General features: G+C 48.7%; 2 protein-coding genes across 7 annotated transcripts in view; one reads left to right on the forward strand and one right to left on the reverse strand.

Annotated features, from left to right (window-relative positions):
- CLPX (caseinolytic mitochondrial matrix peptidase chaperone subunit X) overlaps positions 1 to 11,641 on the reverse strand; it is a 90,717-nt gene extending 79,076 nt beyond the window's left edge. For both annotated transcript variants that reach the window (XM_063925639.1, XM_063925638.1), the window contains exons 1-5: positions 11,330 to 11,641; positions 8,191 to 8,351; positions 7,961 to 8,075; positions 7,687 to 7,841; positions 6,321 to 6,480 (exon numbers count right to left, since the gene is read on the reverse strand). In XM_063925639.1, the coding sequence (XP_063781709.1) occupies positions 6,321 to 6,480; positions 7,687 to 7,841; positions 7,961 to 8,075; positions 8,191 to 8,351; positions 11,330 to 11,390 (652 nt within the window). In that variant the 5' untranslated portion in view covers positions 11,391 to 11,641. The remainder of the gene's footprint in view (positions 1 to 6,320; positions 6,481 to 7,686; positions 7,842 to 7,960; positions 8,076 to 8,190; positions 8,352 to 11,329) is intronic.
- Positions 11,642 to 11,760: 119 nt separating this feature from the next.
- SPG21 (SPG21 abhydrolase domain containing, maspardin) overlaps positions 11,761 to 15,143 on the forward strand; it is a 139,451-nt gene continuing 136,068 nt past the window's right edge. The window contains exon 1 of one of the 5 annotated variants that reach the window (XM_063925640.1): positions 11,761 to 11,868. In XM_063925640.1, coding sequence (XP_063781710.1) covers positions 11,859 to 11,868 — 10 coding nt within the window. In that variant the 5' untranslated portion in view covers positions 11,761 to 11,858. The other 4 variants (XM_063925644.1, XM_063925645.1, XM_063925641.1 and 1 more) reach the window with 4 other exon arrangements.

Below are 15,143 nucleotides of genomic sequence, written 5' to 3' on the forward strand. Positions count from 1 at the left end.
TAGAGGATGCTGGGGACTCCAAAAGGACCATTGGGTCTATACCAAAGCTCCAGACCGGGCGGGAGAGTGCGGACGACTCTGCAGCACCGATTGAGCAAACATGAGGTCCTCATCAGCCAGGGTATCAAACTTGTAGAACTTAGCAAAAGTGTTTGTACCCGACCACGTAGCTGCTCGGCAAAGTTGAAGCGCCGAGACTCCTCGGGCAGCCGCCCAAGATGAGCCCACCTTCCTGGTAGAATGGGCTTTCACTGACTTCGGCAAAAGGAATCCAGCCGTACAATGAGCATGCTGAATCGTATTACAGATCCAGCGTGCAATAGTCTGCTTGGAAGCAGGACCCCCAATTTTGTTGGGAGCATATAGGACAAACAGGGCCTCAGATTTCCCAATTTGAGCCGTTCTGGCGACATAAATTTTCAAAGCTCTTACAACATCGAGAGATTTTGGCATCGCCACGGCATCCGTAGCCACAGCCACCACAATAAGTTGATTTATGTGAAACGAAGAAACCACCTTCGGCAGAAATTGTTGACGAGTCCTCAATTCCGCTCTATCCACATGGAAAATCATATAGGGGCTCGTGAGACAAAGCCGCCAATTCCGACACCTGTCTTGCGGACGCCAAGGCCAAAAGCATGACCACTTTCCAAGTGTGAAATTTCAACTCAACCTTTTGCAAAGGTTCAAACCAGTGAGACATAAGAAATTGTAACACCACGTCAAGATCCCACAGGTGGCACAAACGGAGGATGGTTGTGCAGCACTCCCTTCACGAAAGTCTGAACCTCTGGAAGGGCGGTCAATTCCTTTTGAACGAAAATAGATAAAGCCGAAATCTGCACTTTAATGGAACCTAATTTCAGGCCTGCATCCACGCCTGCCTGCAAAAAATTAAACGCCCCAGCTGAAACTCCTCCGTAGGAGCCTTCCTGGCTTCACACCAAGACACATACTTTCTCCAAATACGGTGATAATGCTACGCCGTGACCTCTTTTCTAGCCTTAATGAGAGTGGGGATGACTTCCCCGGGAATACCCTTTCGAACTAGGATTTGGCGTTCAACCTCCACGCCGTCAAACGCAGCCGCGGTAAGTCCTGGAAGACTCATGGCCCCTGCAGTAACAGATCCTCTCTGAGAGGAAGAGTCCAAGGATCTTCTATGAGCAATTCCTGAAGATCCTGATACCAGGCCCTCCCGGGCCAATCTGGAACGATGAGTACCGCCTGAACCCTTGTTCTTCTTATGATCTTCAACACTTCTGGAATGAGTGGAAGTGGAGGGAACACATATACTGACTGAAACACCCACGGAGTTACCAGGGCGTCCACTGCACTAGCTTGAGGGTCCCTTGACCTGGAACAATACCTCAGAAGCTTCTTGTTGAGGCAAGACGCCATCATGTATATTTGAGGTATTCCCCAACGACTTGTCACTTCTGCAAAGACCCCACTCTCCTGGATGGAGATCGTGTCTGCTGAGGAAGTCTGCTTCCCAGTTGTCCACGCCCGGAAGGAAGACCGCTGACAGAGCGCTCACGTGCTTTTCCGCCCAGCTGAGAACTTTTGTGGCCATCGCCGCTCTTTGTTCCGTCCTGGCGGTTTATGTACGCCACCGCTGTTACGTTGTCCGGCTGAATCAGGACAGGTAGACCTCGAAGAAAGTGTTCTGCTTTCAGAAAGCCGTTGTAAATGGCTCATAATTCCAGAACGTTTATGTGCAGACAAGCTTCCTGGCTTGACCATTTTCCCTGGAAACTTCTTCCTTGTGTGACTGCTCCCCAGCCTCAGAGACTTGCATCCGTGGTCAGCAGGATCCAATCCTGGATCCCGAACCTGCGTCCCTCTAGGAGGTGAGAACTTTGAAGCAACTACAGGAAAGATATTCTGGTCCTGGAAGATAGACTTATTTTCCGGGGCATGTGCAGATGAGACCCGGACCACTTGTCCAACTGAAATATCCAGGCATGATATCTGCCAAACGGAATGGCTTCGTAAGCTGCCACCATCTTCCCTAGCACTCGAGTGCATTGATGAATCGATACCCTTGCTGGTTTCAGAATCTCCTTGACCATGGTCTGGATTTCCAGAGCTTTTTCCGCTGGAAGAAATACTTTCTGCAGTTCTGTGTCCAGAATCATGCCCAGGAAAGACAGCCGAGTTGTCGGAATCAACTGCGATTTTCGCAAATTTAGAATCCAACCATGTTGTTGCAGAATCGTCAGAGAGAGTGCCCCGTTTCTTAGCAACTGCTCCTTTGATCTCGCCTTTATCAGGAGATCGTCCAAGTACGGGATAATTGTGACACCCTGCTTGCGTAGGAGTACCATCATTTCCGCCATTACTTTGGTGAAGACCCTCGGGGCCGTGGAAAGACCAAACGGCAACATCTGAAATTGGTAAGGACAATCCTGCACCGCAAACCTCAGGAAAGCTTGATGTGGAGGATATATTGGGACATGTAAGTAGGCATCTTTCATGTCGACTGACGCCATAAAATCCCCCCTTGTAGACTGGAGATCACTGCTCGAAGAGATTCCATCTTGAACTTGAAAGTTTTCAAATACAGATTGAGGGATTGTAGGTTCAGGATCGGTCTGACTGAACCGTCCGGCTTTGGTACGACAAAGGCTCGAATAAAACCCTTCTCCCCATTGAGACAGGGGTAACGTGACAATGACACAGCTTTTGTATCGCAGCACTCACTACTTCCCTTTCTGAGATAGAAACTGGCAAGGCTGATTTGAAAAAAAAAAATAAAAATAAAAAAATCGGTGGGGGGGGGGGGGGGGGGTGCACCGCCTGAAGCTCCAGTTTGTACCCTTGGGACACTATGTCTAACACCCAAGGATCCAGGCCCGAGTGAAACCAGACCTGACTGAAGAGTCGGAGACGCGCCCCCACCGGTACGGACTCCCGTAGGGGAGCCCCAGCGTCATGCAGTGAACTTGGCAGAAGCCGGGGAGGACTTCTGGTACAGGGAGCCTGGCACTGCAGGCGACCTTTTTCACCTTCCTCTACCTTTAGAGGCAAGGAAGGACGACCCTCTTCCTTTTTTGTATTTATTAGGCCGAAAGGACTGCATCTGATAATGGGGTGCCTTTTTCTGTGGTGCAGGAACGTAAGGAAGAAAGGATGACTTACCCGCTGTAGCGGTAGACACCAGGTCAGCGAGGCCGTCACCAAAGAAGACACTACCTTTAAATGGGAGAGCTTCCATAGCTTTCTTAGAGTCGGCATCAGCATTCCATTGATGAATCCACAGCGCTCTCCTGGTTGAGACTGCCATGGCATTGGCCCTTGATCCCAAGAGGCCAATATCCCTCGCCGCATCCTTTAGGTAAGCTGCAGCGTCCCTGATATAACCGAGAGTCAAAAGATTGTTATCCCTATCCAGGGTATCCATGTCAGATGCCAAATTATCTGCCCACTTGCCAATAGCACTACTCACCCACGCCGACGCCACGGCAGGTCTGAGCAGTGCACCCGTAGTGACATAAATGGACTTTAAGGTCGTTTCCTGCTTACGATCCACAGGGTCCTTGAGGGAAGCAGTGTCGGGAGACGGAAGCGCCACCTTCTTGGACAGTCGTGATAGAGTCTTGTCCACATTGGGAGATGACTCCCACTTTTCCCCATCATCAGAGGGGAAAGGATAAACCATTAGAATTCTCTTGGGAATCTGCCACCTTTTATCGGGAGATTTCCAAGCTTTTTCACAAAGAGCGTTCAGTTCATGAGAGGGGGGAAACGTCACCTCAGGCTTCTTTCCCTTATACAAACAAACACTTGTATCTTGAACAGCAGGTACTTCAGAAATATGTAAAACATCTTTAATTGCCACAATCATGTACTGAATACTCTTAACCAATTTTGGATGTTAACTGGCCTCACTATAGTCAACACTGGAATCAGAGTCCGTGTCGGTATCTGTATCCGCTATTTGGGTAAATGAACGCTTTTGTGACCCTGAGGGGGCCTGTACCTGAGACAAGGCGTCCTCCATGGATTTTCTCCAGGTTTGTGTCCGAGAATCATATTTATCCAGTCTTTTAGTCAATAACGCCACATTTGCATTCAATGTACTCAACATATTCACCCAATCAGCAGTCGGCGGTGCCGACAGAGTCACTCCCAACTCCTTATCTGCGCCCCCAGCAACTTCCTCCGTGGAGGAGCACTCAGCCTCAGACATGTCGACACACACGTACCGACACGCACACACACACTGGCTATAGGGGACAGACCCACAGGGAAGCCTGTTAGAGAAATACAGAGGGAGTTTACCAGCTCACACCCCAGCGCCTATTTCAGTACTGAGATAAAATATCAGATGTCTGCGCTGTTCTCAAAAGGTGTTAATAGCACCAAATTACTGTGCACCCCCCGTTTTGCTCCATGTTACTTGATCAGGAGAGTGGAGGTCCGGGCCAGCGTCTCTGCAGTCTGTGGAGAGAAAATGGCACTGGTAAGCTGTGAGGGCTAAGCCACGCCCCCTCCTCGGCGCACTGTAGTCCCGCTCAAAGGGGGAATTAAGGTTCAAAAAGGGTTGCGATTACCTAAAGGATAAAAAAAAAAAATGGGCAGACTAGATGGGCCAAGTGGTTCTTATCTGCCGTCAAATTCTATGTTTCTATGTAAATTCTATGTAATTCTGAGTTGATCGCAGCAGCAAGTTTGTTAGCAATTGGGCAAAACCATCTGCACTGCAGGGGGGACAGATATAACATTTGCAGAGAGAGTTAGATTTGGGTGGGTTATATTGTTTCTGTGCAGGGTAAATAATGGCTGCTTTATTTTTACACTGCAATTTAGATTTCAGTTTGAACACACCCCACCCAAATCTAACTCTCTCTGCACATGTTATATCTGTACCCCCTGCAGTGCACATGGTTTTGCCCAACTGCTAACAAATTTGCTGCTGCGATCAACTCAGAATTAGGCCCATAATTCCAATCTTTATACTGGCGGGGCCTATATTTAGTGCCTAGGCACTTATAATATATCTATTTGTGCCAGTTTTAACCTCAGTAACATGCTGCCCAGGGCGCCCCCCCTGCAAGTGCTGTCTGAAGTATGTGTGGGCGCATGGCGCGCAGCGCAACCGCTGCGCAGTACCTCGTTACTGAAGTCTTCTGCCGTCACTGAAGTCTTCTGTTCTTCTAATACTCACCCGGCTTCTTTCTTCTGGCTTCTGTGAGGGGGGTGATGGCGCGGCTCTGGGAACAAGCAGCTAGGCGCTAGGCGCACCAAGTGATCGAACCCTCTGGAGCTAATGGTATCCAGAAGCCTAAGAAGCAGAGCCCTTGAACCTCGAAGAAGTAGGTCTGACTTCTCTCCCCTCACTCCCTCGCTGCAGGGAGCCTGTAGCCAGCAGGTCTCCCAGAAAATAAAAAACCTAACAAAGTCTTTTAGTGAAACTCAGTAGAGCTCCCCTAGTGTGTGTCCAGTCACTCCTGGGCACAAAGTCTAACTGAGGTCTGGAGGAGGGGCATAGAGGGAGGAGCCAGTTCACACCCAGTTTAAGTCTTTATAGTGTGCCCAAGCTCCTGCGGATCTGTCTATACCCCATGGTCCTTTTGGAGTCCCCAGCCTCCTCTAGGACGTACGAAAAATAAAAATAGGGAAGAAGGAAGGGGGGGGGGGGGGGGGGGGGGGGGAGAATTGTATACCAAAAATAAAACCCAAATAAAATAAAACAAAATACATTAAGGCCCAAGGCATTTAATCAAGGGGAGATTCTTGTCAAAACCAGCAATGATTCAACTGATTGAATGTGTTTATGGTGGCCCAACTTAGAAAGCTGGAATTCTTGCCAATAGCCTGTCACACCAGAGTCAAAGGATCAACCCTGAAACAGAGGTCCCTAGTCCCATATCTGACTGGGGAAAATGGACAATCTCTGGTACCAAAGAGGTTATGAAAGAAGAACAAAAGGACTTCACCAAATTCCTGAGTAGCCATTTGTTAGAGGTGACAAACTCCATCAATGCGGTCACTGCCCTGAACCCAGGATACCCCTCATTTGATATGGGGTAAAAAAAAAAAATAAAGAGAATGCCAAAACAGCCCAACCAGGCTATGTCTCATTGTCCCATTCATTACTTTCTGCTCCTAAGATGGATCCCACTGTTTGAATTCCCCTGTCCCACGCCTAATGTCAAGCGAGGATCCCTGCACTTCCTCTACAGAGGCTACATTTATTTTGATATGCTATCCTCAGTGTATAGCGCCACACAAGATGCCATACTTAAGTCACCATGTATTGCAGAAATGTACATTTCAGACAGAACTATTACAAATGACAAGATGGCACCCACCTCTCTGAGTTGATGAGGCCGGTTTCTCTACATCTGCTTGGTGTTTGACATTAATTGGGAAGTTACTGTATATCCGTTTGTAATGATTGTAAACCGCAACAGCAAGCACCTTTTTTGCAAATGACTGGCCCACAACATATTTGTCGAGGTAGTTATAGATCTGAAAGAGAATCACAGTATTCAGTGAAACAGAATGGACGCAGGAAAAACACAGAATGCCTCAGTAATGTCAAAGCTGCTAAAAGGATTCTGCCAACAAAACGGCTCTGTAAAGTGTATGCAAGTTACAGTTACACCTTAAACACGTGGAGTACTTAGACAGGAGATTAGTTACAAAGGGAAAGGGACTCTTCCATCAATAACAGCTCAAGGGAATTAAGTAAAGTAGCTAGACAACCAAATAAACTGGACATTGAGCCTAATTCGGAGTTGTACGCAATGCACGTTTTCGCAGTTGAGCGACTATCAGCGGACTACCCATGCGCTGCGATCGCACTGTGCATGTGTAGTAAAGGTGCCTTTGCAGGATTTCACTGCAGAGAATCTACAGGAAGTGACCATTTGGCCGTTTTCACAGTGTGTATATGCTGTCATCTGTGATCATGCACGCAGAGAAACATTGCTACTATCGCATCCAGTCTGTGTAGCTATAGACCTACTCAAACAGTTGATGTTCCCCATTATTGCGTATAGGCTGCAAATAAGCAAATTAGTGTGCAATGGATCCGGTGGGCGTCCCTTTTCATTCCTGGGCAGCAGCTCCATAGCCTAAAGAACCGCAACTGCATTAACGTACAACTCTGAATCAGGCCCATGTTGCAGTTAATTATACCAAGCAACTGGAGAACTTCAGGTAGTTAAAATGAAAAAAATAAATTAAATAAAAACACTGTTCTGTCAATGTATTCTAGAGCATCTACTAATAGGCCCTACACACTGGGCGATATTAGTGAAAGATATGAACGCGATACCGTTCATATCTTTCAGTGTGGAGGCACCAGCGATGAACGATGCGCGACCCCGTTGCTTGTGCATGCAGGCCAATAGGGACGATCTCGTCCATATTGGCCTGCACTGCTATGGACCTGGGTGACGGAAGAAACTTCACTCCCCCCGTCACCAGGTTGCCTGTCAGCCGCATCTGCCGTCGGGCAGCTCGGCGTTGGATCGCGCAGTGTGTAGGGCCCTTAACGGTCAGAACAAATTAACACTGCCACAAATATGCAATACTTTGCAGCAAAATTAGATGCATGCTTTTCAGATTAGGAAAGTCTCTCTCATATGGCTGATTGTTACAGAAGAAATATCACACTCACTATGCAGAAACCGGCAGAAAAGACATTGGACATAATGAGGGTTCATGCACCTTTTTGGGGGCTGGAGGGGGTTTCTGTTGAAATGCTAGTTTCACAGCTTCAGCAGCAGTCTCTGGTTCCCGGTTTATAGATTTCTTTGAATCAGCCCCTGACAGCACGACAAAAAAGTGGTGGCATGTCCCACACTTCACAAAACGGGTAGAGGCTGCAGGGACAAAATGGGTAACGTGATTCACAGAATGAGAACAAGTCTAAAAGCTCAGTGTGTGCTAGGTAAGTAGAAGTCACGGCTGCAGGCGCAGGGCAGAGGAAACCAGAACTTACAGATGAAAGTATGTACATGGGTGCACAGGTCTCCGCACTTTGGGCAGTGGAGCTGATTTCCTCCTTTGCCTGAACCCCTAGAGGATTTCTTACTGCCTCCTTCACTCACGGCCTCCTGTCCATAAAAACACACAAAACCGAACAACCATAAATACTGTATAAACTGGATCTGCAGTAGTAAATGATGTTCCTTCTATTTGGAGGAAGGCTTTTGCTGCTCCCAATATTACCGTGTTTCCGTCACCAGATCCATCTTTGCTGGCACCATCTTTAGAGGCAAAATAAACAGTCGCCTCAGAGAAAGCCCTAAACGGGATTTTCCTTAGAACATGAACTTCTAGAATTCCAGGTCTTCTAAAAATGGACAGATGCCCCCAACCACACACAGCACCTAAGATTGAAATGAAAACACCAAAACTGGTGAATACTTTTGAATTTCCTCACCCCCAAGGGAGGGTTCCCGAAGTCAATTTCGGCCCCGGACAGGATGAAATGTTCACAGCGGCTGAGTAAGTCCTGGGCTACTCAGAGACTGCACAAGATCTGTTCGTACAGCTCTGCTACACATGCGTTCGCACACTTGCAAAGCTAAAATACACTCCCCTATGGCCGGTGACTATCTGTTCGCAGCAGTGCAAAAAACCCATGGCGAGCGATCAGGTCTGAATTAGGCCCCATGTGCACTGCAGGGGGGGGGGGGGGGCAGATATAGCATGTGCAGAGAGTTAGATTTGGGTGGGTTATATTGTTTCTGTGCAGGGTGAATACTGTCTGCTTTATTGTTACAATGCAAGTTAGATTTCAGTTTGAACACACCACACCCAAAACTAACTCTCTCTGCACATGTTATATCTGCCCCCCCTGAAGTGCACATGGTTTTGCCCATTAGCTAACAAATTTGTTGCTGCGATCAGATCTGAATTATGCCCATTGAACGCAGCCAATGTGTTACCAGCCTAGATAATTCAGGAAATCATCATGTATTTGTTATGATGATGAAATGGATATCAGACTATGAAGAACCTAAAACATGCCTCATACCTACCCAGGCATTCACTTAATACCTTTTACCAACCTTTTTAACAGTCATAAAAAGCACATAATTGGGTCTGAAAATAAAACCTATTGTTTTAATTACGCCATATACACTTGCATTTTTATGAGCATGCGGTAGCTGTTTTTTTTTTAAAGCATCTTCTGTGCAGTCAGTGAGGAAAGCATAGGGGAGCACCCAAAACTAATAGTGTTTCTGGCCCCAATTCCATCAAGGCAGATGGGTTTGCAAAGAAAGATAGCAGCATTTAAGAAGGAGGAGTTTGCAGAGGCCTGATGGGAGGGGAAGACAGAGTTACCAGGACTTTCTTTGCCAAGGATGGAATAGACCACAGGTTCTCAAACTCGGTCCTCAGGACCCCACACAGTGCATGCTTTGCAGGTAACCCAGCAGGCGCACAGGTGTATTGCTTACTCACTGACACATTTTAAAAAAGGTCCACAGGTGGAGTAAATGATTTAAATTGTGATTATGTGAGGAGACCTGCAAAACATGCACTGTGTGAGGTCCTGAGGTCAGAGTTTGAGAACCTATGGAACAGACCAACCAGTTTTGCAGAGGACAAATGTGTTTTCTCTATGCAGAATGAGATTATGTAAATGAGAAATGGATGGAGGACACTTTATTAAATGCTACTTTAGTAGAGAAGCACATTTCCAAGTGCAAGACAGGTAACCAGCAGACAGAGAGGGGTGTGCTTCTTCCTCACCAACCCCCCACCCCCGGTATCCCCCCAGCACACTAAAAATTATCTGTAACCATATCTGAACCTATCTGGTAATAAAATTTCAGAGAAATTGGTTTGCAATACAGAATACTTACCTACATTGTAAGTCTCCTCTCCGGGAGAAGCCCGGAGAGGAGACGCTGCATGTGTCTTCGGGGCGCGGGGCCGGACTGTGACATCACTAAGCCCCACCCCCTGCATCGGGAAATGCCGCGATTCGCGGGTCCGCGGGAAGGGGGCGGGGCTAAAATGACGCGATTTGCGTAATTTTAACCCCTTCGCCACCCGACGGACCCGCGAATGCGGGAGGTTCTCTCTCTATCCTGCTCGCCCCCCCCCCCCCCCCCCCGTGCGCACGCCACACACTGGGCCGCGCAAGCACAATGGGCCCACGACCCACTCCCCCCGTGCGCAAGCACAATGGGCCCACGACCCACTCCCCCCGTGCGCAAGCACAATGGGCCCACGACCCACTCCCCCCCGTGCGCAAGCACAATGGGCCCACGACCCACTCCCCCCGTGCGCAAGCACAATGGGCCCACGACACACTCCCCCCCGTGCGCAAGCACACTGGGCCCACGACCCACTCCCCCCGTGCGCACGCACACTGGGCTCACGACCCACTCTCCCCCCCCATTGCGCACGCACACTGGGCCCACATCCCACTCCCCCCCCCATGCGCACGCACGAACACTGGGCCCACGTCCCACATGCGCACGCACACTGGGCCCACGTCCCACTCCCCCCTCCATGCGCACGCACACTGGACCCAGGACCCACTCCCCCCTCCATGCGCACGCACACTGGACACATGACCCACTCCCCCCTCCATGCGCACGCACACTGGACCCACGACCCACTCCCCCCCCCCCCCCATGCGCACGCACACTGGGCTCACGACCCACTCCCCCCCCCCCCCCCCCCCCCATGCGCACGCACACTGGGCTCACGACCCACTCCCCCCCCCCATGCGCGCGCGCGCACACTGGGCTCACGACCCACTCCCCCCCCCCATGCGCGCGCACACTGGGCCCACGACCCCGAAGCGCATAATCTGGGCTCACGACCCCCATTCTTCCCTGTGCGCACGCACACTAGGCCCACTCCCACGAGTGCGGATGGACACTGGGCCCACGACCCACTCCCCCCAGTGCGCACGCACACACTGGGCTTACAACCCACTCCCTCTAGTGCGCACACACTGGGTCCACGACCCTCTCCTCCCATGTACACCCACTGGGCCCATGACCCACTCTCCAGATTCTGCCCGCTATATTTTTAAACCCTGACATGTCAGCGCTCTACACCAAGACAGCTCTCTATCTCTTCCTCACAGCTCTCTCTAGACCAGGGGTGGGGAAACTTTGGCCCTCCAACTGTTGTTGAACTACACATACCAGCATGCCCTGCTACTGTTTTGCAATGCTAAAACTGTTGCAGGGCATGCTGGGATGTGTAGTTCAACAGCAGCTGGTGAGCCGCAGGTTCCCCACCCCTGCTTTAGACCCTGGATAACACCATGGTCACCATACGGGAGACAGTAACCAGAGGAGCGGCCGTCTCTGCCCCGACCAGGAGAACCACTGACCTCTATGTAGGGAGCTGCTGATAAAGATCCTAGCAGCGCAGGAACAGCTGGATGCGGACATAATGCCGCCGAGGCGCCGGGCCCGGGTGGTGGGGGTGACGGGGCGGCGGGATGACGGCTGGGGGGGAGACTGTGCCCTGGAGAACCCAGCCAGTGTCGGGTGAACACAGGAGCCGAGTATGTTGTCAGAGTCTCAGCCAATCAGAGCACAGCTACAGAAGAGCTGACGATGACGCGCCGCTGCGACGCCCTCTACACGTCACCTCGTCAGGGTTTCCCTACCAGCGTGCGTTCCACTGGCTGCGATTGCCCAATAGTGACAGAGACCTAAGCGCCGCCATCTTACTCCAGCCAATGACAAATACCAACTGTCTGTAACGCAGCCAGCGGGGAACACAGTCCAACATGCCGCCCCCGCTCCGTACACATACACAGCGCCGCGTCTCTCCGTGCGCTGACACAGACTAAGCGGCGGGGAGTGCGGAGTCCCGTATACAGCAAACACGGCTTTTATTGTGGTAACCGCTGAATGTCAACAGGTATTAGCCAGTATGAAATATGGCGGCCTCCTCCGTGACGTCACCATTCACCCCAGCCTGACCCCAAATTCCATTGACCACATGATAGAGTAGTGACAGCTTCTCCAGAGCCCTACGCATGCTGGGAATTTCTGACAGAGCATGCTGGGGGTTGTAGTCTTATACATATGAGCGACACAGGCGTAGCGGACGGGGCCACACCGCTCACGTGAGCGGTATGTCACCTACGCTACATGGAACAGTCACAGGCCCTGTGTATGGTACACTGCGCAGCTGTAGGCTGGCGCACGTGTGGCATCACATGACAGAACCCGGAAGCAGGTGACTGTGGAGGAGGGGGTGTGGCTGGGCAGGAGCATCGCTGCTGGCTGAGGCTGTACAGAGAGAGAAGGAGAGAGCAGCAGCTGAGTGGTCACTGGGAGGTAATGTGCTGCAGGAGCTGCTGATGGTGGTGGGGCCTGTAGCAGGGGAGGGGGTTCTGTGCTGCAATTTGTCTCCAGGAGGCAGAGGATGTCTGATACATGCATTGGGGTGTCCTCAGTGTGCTGCACATAGAGTAACGGTGGTGGTGAGTAAACAGGGAGTCTGAGGCTACTTCACACTGGGAAATGAGCCCTCCTGTCTCTGTGAGGCCACATGTGACTGCAGTTTGCGGGTATCCGTTCAGATGGTCGACAGTGTTAAAGTCGACACTCATTAGGTTGACCACTATTGGTCGGCATTGACATGGTCGACATGGACAAATGGTCGATACATGAAAATAGTTGACACATGAAAGGTCGACGCATGAAAAGGTCGACGTGAGTTTTTTTTTTAAAAAAAATATTTTTTGGAACTTTTTCATACTTTACGATCCACTTTACGATAGGGAGCGGTAATCTGTGCCGAGCGCGACATGGCAAGCGAACACGGTGCACTGATTGGGGTTCCCCGTCACTTTACGCAGAAAACAACACAAAAAAGGCTAATGTCGACCATTTGTCAATGTCGACCTGAGTGTCGACCTTAACATTGTCGACCATTCATACCGGAACCAGTTTGCGGTCACTAACCGGGTACATTTATGCATTCAGCTGACAAAAGTTTCTCAATTTTAGATCTTAAAGATTTGTCTTTTTCTCAAAAGGAAAGTATTTTAACTGTTGACAATTATGTGTGCATGGCTCAGTAAGCACCTACACCTATTAAGAGAGTTCATGGTCAGTTTGGGATTTAGTGGATGGGATTCGCAAGTGCATGTCTTGTGCAACTAAAAATGGGGCAGATGTATTAACCTGGAGAAGGCATAAGGAAGTGATAAACCAGTGATAAATGCAAGGTGATACACGCACCAGCCAATCAGCTCCAATATGTAAATTAACAGTTAGGAGGTGATTGGCTGGTGTGTGCATCACCTTGCATTTATCACTGGTTGATCACTTTCTTATGCCATCTCCAGGTTAATACATCTGCCCCAATGTCCCCACCAGGCATGTCCTGCTGTGTCATGTCTGACCCTATCCCTTCATACATTTATAGCTGCATGTTTTATACGTGTAATGCACCAACACCTCTCTATCATACAGGGTGAAATTGTGTTTGGTATGTGTTTTACTATTCAGATCCACATGCTAAAAATAGGTAACATAGTAACATAGTATCTAAGGTTGAAAAAAGACAATTGTCCATCGAGTTAAACCCATTTGTGGTCTCCTATGCACGATTATTTTTTATAAAATTTTTACTGAAGTTGATGACTGCCGTTACATTTTACCCCTCTTTTTTATAATAACCATAGTGCGTGACTGTGCCCCGTAACCCTGGATATCATTATCCATTAGGAATTTATCTAACCCATTCTTAAAGGTGTTGACTGAGTCGGCCATTACAACTCTCTCAGGCAGGGAATTCCAAACACGTATCATCCTTACCGTAAAAAAGCCTTTATGCCGTATTGTGCGGAATCTCCTCTCCTCTAACCTGAGCGAGTGTCCACAAGTTCTCTGTGTTGATCTAACCAAAAACAGGTCCTGCGCAAGATCTGTATATTGTCCCCTTATATATTTGTAAATGTTGATCATGTTCCCTCTTAATCTCCTCTTTTCCAGTGTAAACATGCCTAGTCTTGCAAGCCTTTCCTCGTATTCCAGCGTCTCCATACCCTTAATTAGTTTGGTCGCCCGCCTCTGAACCTTTTCTAGCTCCAGGATATCCTTTTTGTAGTAAGTTGCCCAGAATTGTACACCGTATTCAAGGTGTGGCCTCACAAGTGATTTATATAACGGGAGTATAATACTCTCGTCACTAGCATCAATTCCCCATTTTATGCATGCTAATATCTTATTAGCCTTCTTTGCTGCAGTCCTACCTTGGGTACTACTGCTTAGTTTGCTATCTATGAGGACACCTAAGTCCTTTTCCAGTACAGAATCCCCTAATTTTACCCCATTTAGTAGGTAGGTGTTATTTTTGATCTTGTTACCACAGTGCATTACCTTACACTTGTCTGTTTTGAAGCACATTCTCCATTTCGCTGCCCAAACTTCTAATTTAACTAAGTCGTTCTGAAGCGACTCGGCATCCCCCTCCGCATTTATAACTTTACACAATTTGGGATCATCTGCAAAAATTGACACCATGCTCTCTAGACCTTCTGTTAGGTCGTTAATGAAAATATTGAACAATAGCGGTCCTAATACGGAGCCTTGCGGCACACCACTTAGCACTTCAGTCCAATTTGAAAAAGATCTATTAACCACAACGCGCTGCTCCCTATTATCTAACCAGTTTTTGACCCAAGTGCATATTGTGCTTCCTAGCCCTGTTTCTTGTAGCTGGTAAATAAGTATCATGTGTGGTAGTGTCGAATGCTTTGGCAAAATCTAAAAAGATTACATTCACCTCTTTACCCTGATCTAGGTTTGCGCTTACTGTTTCATAAAAGCCAAGTAAGTTGGTTTGACAGGATCTGTCCTTCATAAACCCATGTTGATTCCTTTTAATGACCTTATTGACTTCAAAGAACTTCTGAATACTATCTCTTAGAATACCTTCCAATACTTTCCCCACTATAGATGTAAGACTAACTGGTCTATAATTACCTGGTTCAGCTTTACTTCCCTTTTTGAATATAGGCACTACTTCCGCTATACGCCAGTCTTTGGGAACCATACCTGATATTACTGAATCCTTAAAGATCAAAAATAGCGGTTTTGCAAGTTCAGAGTGAAGCTCCATTAGAACCCTTGGGTGAATACCATCGGGACCTGGTTACTTATTAATCTTTAAATGTTTTA

The sequence above is a fragment of the Pseudophryne corroboree genome, chromosome 6 (genome assembly GCF_028390025.1).
Source record: "Pseudophryne corroboree isolate aPseCor3 chromosome 6, aPseCor3.hap2, whole genome shotgun sequence".
Classification (NCBI taxonomy): domain Eukaryota; kingdom Metazoa; phylum Chordata; class Amphibia; order Anura; family Myobatrachidae; genus Pseudophryne; species Pseudophryne corroboree.